Source organism: Leptonychotes weddellii, unplaced genomic scaffold (assembly GCF_054177405.1).
Source record: "Leptonychotes weddellii isolate Sample4059 unplaced genomic scaffold, ASM5417740v2 HiC_scaffold_12757, whole genome shotgun sequence".
Lineage (NCBI taxonomy): Eukaryota > Metazoa > Chordata > Mammalia > Carnivora > Phocidae > Leptonychotes > Leptonychotes weddellii.
This window is the reverse complement of record NW_027706625.1, coordinates 1-5,290: the sequence shown is the minus strand read 5'-3', so window position 1 is coordinate 5,290 and position 5,290 is coordinate 1. Positions and strand designations below refer to the sequence as shown.

The 5,290-nt window shown below is 39.6% G+C and overlaps 1 protein-coding gene across 1 annotated transcript; it reads left to right on the top strand.

Annotated features, from left to right (window-relative positions):
• The first annotated feature begins 1,658 nt into the window (after window positions 1-1,658).
• On the top strand, window positions 1,659-4,070 carry DEFB127 (defensin beta 127). Its single transcript, XM_006727509.2, has 2 exons — window positions 1,659-2,228; window positions 3,817-4,070. Exons 1-2 carry the CDS (start codon window positions 2,120-2,122, stop codon window positions 4,068-4,070), a joined length of 363 nt encoding a protein of 120 aa, XP_006727572.2. The 5' UTR covers window positions 1,659-2,119.
• Window positions 4,071-5,290: the final 1,220 nt, after the last annotated feature.

The window sequence follows — 5,290 nt, the reverse complement described above, 5'->3', positions numbered from 1 at the left end:
AATTTTTAATCTTGCAAACAAACACAACTTTCCTGGTCGACCCATTTAAATAATCAAATAATTTGCTCTCCTAACTCCTCAACTCAATAGAGCATGGCGGGTGAGTTATCCAGAAATATATTACACTCCTGTCCTTTTATAAGTAGTACATTAAAACAAATTGTACTTTTAAAAGTCCCAGTGGATGTTTTCCTAAGAAACATCATGTTCTTTATTCATCCCATCTTGCTCATGAGAACACCTACTGTTTAGCCCTAGGAGGATTTGGGGAAAGGAAGACTCTCTATGGAATCAGTCTAGGAGATCAGACTCATAGACCCTCTGGCAGCAGGGGACAGAAAAGACATACACATACACACACACACACACACACACACAAGCACACACACATTACTAAAGTGGGAGTATAGAGATACCACTTTTTCCAAGATGCGGTCTTAATGTTATCTGTGGAACAAAAGAATGTGAGTTTTCTAATCAAGGAATTGGTGAAACATAGTGCATATTAGATACAGAATGTTCTCTCCATTGCACAGGCAATACATTTTGTTAATATAAATAAACTCTTTAGGGGCACCTGGATGGCTCAGTTGGTTGAACGACCAACTCTTGGTTTCCGCTCAGGTCATGATCTTAGGGTAGTGGGATTGAGCCCCAAGTCGGGCTCCATACTCAGTGAGGAATATCCTTGAGGATTCTCTCTATTCCTCTCCCTCTGCCCCTCCCCCCACTCGCACATGCTCTCTCTCTCTCTCAAATAAAAAAAATTTTTTTAAAAAATAAACTCATTGTCAAAATTCAAAGATCAATTTATTAGCCACACTGTTTATACTTCTCTATATATCGAGAAAAGAGTCCATGATCTATTTCAATAGCTCTCTAGCCAGTAACTAGGACTCCTTTGTTCTTCTGTCAGTCCTTTAATTCCTTGGGTACACCACAACCCTGCATTAATGCAATTATTTGTTGTGTACATTTCTAAATTTAGATAGACAAGTGTTGCTGGTGGCATTACACAAAAATGTACATTGATACCACTATAAATTCATGGTGATCACTCTGAATTAGTTCATCCACACTGTCCCGATGCTACTGTATTGAACTGCTTACAGCCAGGGCCTGAATGAGAGGTGAAGTTAAGGGATGAGCTTAGAGATGGTATAGAGTTGGTATAATCTCCAAAAGCTTGTTCTGTAGATATCAGTGCCCTGGTTGGGATCTAAAATGAATTTCCTGATTCAAAATGATTTGTTGATTGGTCTTAGACATGAAAGTGACTGAAAGCAACTCAAAGGAAAGTGTGTTATCTTTCAAAAAGAGATAATATGCCATAGAAATCAAAGCCTGGGTAACAAAATCATTTGTATAGTTTTCTAAACCTACACTAATAGAAAATGTGCTGCTAAAGTAGCACATCCCTCAGAAGAATTCTCCCCCAACCTCTTCCAAGAAAAATGTCCACTGAGATTAATGGACAAGAGACACCTTCCCAGATAGCAGAACAGAAAGAATACAAACTGAAGAATTCTCTACACTGACAGGAAAGAAATCCTTGCTGTTGTCCATCAGGATGATGCTATATATGCTATGTTATCTCTGTCTTTTCTCCTCCTTGCTGATTCTAAATGAAATTGTATTTTAGTTATCCTATTATTCCCCTATCATTGTATATTGCTTGTCTGTGAGTAATTAAACTTATCTAGGATGTGGGGATGAAAATCAGCTACCATTTGGATGGACTGAAGTGATAGACACAACACCCAGAGATCCTAGACTTAGATGAACGCAGTAAATGGAACAGCCTTCATTATTTATATTACTTTATTCATACTTAGAAGTGAACACATGTCTACCCTGGTCTAGCAGGGCAGACAGCCAAAGTAGAGAAAGCCAGATTATTCTCACCAGTAGTCTACAGCCTACAGAAGGCATCAAATAGGATGAGATAGAACACGCTGTGTCTCCTAATTCCATGTGGGGGTAAAGTGGATAACCTCAAATTTCCTGTGCCTGCCCACATGGTGCAAAGTCCACAGTTCAGACATTTGGGAACACACTTCATATCATACCATCTGTTCTAGTTTGGTGCATAAGAATCCAAGTCTCTGAGGAAGGTGACATGGTGTGCAACTCACTGGACAAAGAGCTTTGGCTGCCACCTCCTTTGGGAAGCCTGGCCATGAAGCTCCTCCTGATCATTGCAATTCTGCTGTTACAGAAGTCCAAAGGTAATCCAGAACTTTCCAGGGGCTTGCTCAAGCCAACAATGGGATAGAGTATTTCCAAGAACAAAGGGAATTTCATAATTCATGGTAGTAGGAGATAGGGCCCCTTGGGATGCCTGAAGTCTACCCAACGTCACCAGAAATTTCCTCTTCCTGATGCCTTCTACCACGGTACTGTTCTTTTTTTTTTTTTTTAAACCATAGTACTGTTCTTAAAAAGAAGTATTTACAGAGTTGAAAAGTGGCCATAATTTTCCTCTGGGAAGGTCTCATTATAGAAAAGAATGGGCCCAATATCTAGGAATGCCTTTATTTTTTTGGATACAGTTTTTACTGACACCCAGCCATATTTTCTTCCACTCCGATATATATTTTAGTCTACAGAGTGTGAATAGTGAAAGAAGCACCAACTTTGGAGTCAGATTTGAGAAATATGCTTTCAATGTCTACTAGTTTGTCAACCTCAGATAAACAGTAAAGACTCTCTGAGCCTCAGAGTCCTCATTTGTAGAGGTAATGATACATGGATCCTGGTGGCTTTATTAAATAACATTTGTAAAACATCTAGCATAAGGCTTGGCACATACTAAGAACTTAAAAATTAGTTTTCCTTCCTTTTTCAAAAGCAGATCTATCATATTTGACTCTTCTTCTAGGATTAGTAATGGTCTGTCCCTGGCCCCTCAAAGTCCTAAGAATCAAAGGAGTTCTAGAATCTGGGGTGGGAGGCAGCATCTTTGCTGGCCTCAGCAAACAAGACCGGATGCTCTTGGTGGAGTCCATTGAGGGTCTATCTCAGGGGATTGTGCAAGCCCAGAAGCCAAAATCTGAACATCTTAACTCTGGAGATCACTGAAAGTATTTAGGATCACTAAAGGAAAGAATATATATCAAGGTGAGCAAAGTTCTGGGACTGAACACTGGAGAACTTCTTGCCTCTAGAGGTGGAAGGAGAATGAGGACTCATAGAGGGGTAAAACAAGTCCAAGATTATTGTGATGACATAGAAGCCAAAGGAAGATATGCAGTGGCAAAAATGTGCAATGCTGTGAATTAATAGGGGAGGAAGATTATTGAGAGAAAAAATACCTGACTAGACAATAAGACAGTCATTCTTGACCATGGTAGTGAGTATGAACCCAAGAGCATAATCTGACTCAGATATAAATACATAGGAACAAATTGTTATTCTCTGGGCACTAGAGGTGGGGCAGTGGTAAAGAAGTAGTGCCCTGGGAGCATTCAAATGGAGACAGATGTGCTGAGGTTCCCAGATGGAGTATATAGTTCCATAGCCTGAAATCAAAGATTCAGTTCCTTTATTTTCCCAAGCAAGATCTGATGCTCTTGGAGGAATCCACCAGATGTTAGATGGAAGCCCAAAACCCAGGAGGAAATAAATATGAGTGATCAGTTGGACATAAACACTGAGGTTTACCTTCTTGGAGCATCCTCCATAGGATCTTATGAGTATATGCCTGTGGATCTCCCATACACGTAACCCCCATAAACATCGTCTGTCTTCCCCATTACCAAAGTTGCCTTTTAGTCTCAAACACTGATCTTGGCCTATTGTTCTTTATATGCACAGTAACTGAACAACTTAAGAGATGCTGGGGTGAATATATACATGGATATTGCAGGAAAATATGCAGAATAAGTGAAATACGTCAAGTACTATGTGAAAATGGGAGATATTGTTGCCTCAATATCGTGGAATTGGAAGCACGTAGAAAAATTACAAAGCCACCTCCTCCAAAGCCAAGGACATATGCAATGACTTTCCCTCAAGATGAGGATATACCTATAGAAAATTATTCAAGACCCAAGGCAAATTCTACATAAATCAAGTATAATTTTCTTTTCCTTTATTTCTCACCCTATTCCAATAAAGTAAGATGAAGAGGTCCACATCTTCTCCCTTCTGATTCCTTGACCTCCAGAATGACCTTACAGCAGATTTTAATAAAGCTCATTGCCAGTTTTCTGACTCGTTTGTTCTTTAAGAGATTGAACACTCAATACACCAAATGATGAATTGATAAGGACAACTCAGAACCTCCCCCTTGGAAAGGGGATATAATCAGCACACTAAAAATCTATAACATGGAAGACTGGAACAAGAAACTCAGGAAAGTTGTCATGGAATTCAGGAGAGGGAAAGCTGAAACCAAGTATTCTGGGAAAATCACGAGTGAGTTTAAGATTATAGTGGTGCCTTCTGAAATGTGTTAGGATTTCAACCAGTGAGTGTTTGTGAGAAGGCAATCTGCATGAACAGAATAAAATCAACAAATGGAAAGAAACTGTAACAAACAGGACATTTCAGGAGAATATACATGAACTTTGTCTGGTTGATGAATAGGGTTCCCAAAGATGAGCTATGGGGAAATCTAATTTCTTTAGTTTCTGTGTTAAAGCAGTGAGCTGGAAAGATAGAATTCCACTATTTTGGAGCTCGCTATGTAAGGTAGAGGTAGAAATAAACATGTAACTCCAAGACAGAAGTTTTTAGTTGTTCCTTTGTTGTTCATGTTTTTATGTCACCACTAGTAATGGATCCTTTGGGTGACTGGGGCTCTTTGGAGTTTGGAGGAAATGTAAAGGACTTAGGAATTGGTTTCTTTTCTTCTTTTTTTTAAATTTTATTATGTTATGTTAATCACCATACATTACATCATTAGTTTTTGATGTAGTGTTCCATGATTCATTGTTTGCGTATAACACCCAGTGCTCCATTCAATACATGCCCTCTTTAATACCCATCATCAGGCTAACCCATCCCCCCACGCTCCTCCCCTCTAGAACCCTCAATTTGCTTCTGTCCATAGTTTCTCATGGTTCGTCTCCCCCTGCGATATCCCTCCCTTCATTTTTCCCTTCCTGCTATCTTCTTTTTTTTTAACATATAATGTATTATTTGCTTCAGAGGTACAGATCTGGGATTCAACAGTCTTGCACACTTCACAGTGTTCACAATAGCACATATCCTCCCCATTGTCTATCACCCAGCCACCCCATCCCTCCCACCCCCCACCACTCCAACAACCCTCAGTTTGTTTCCT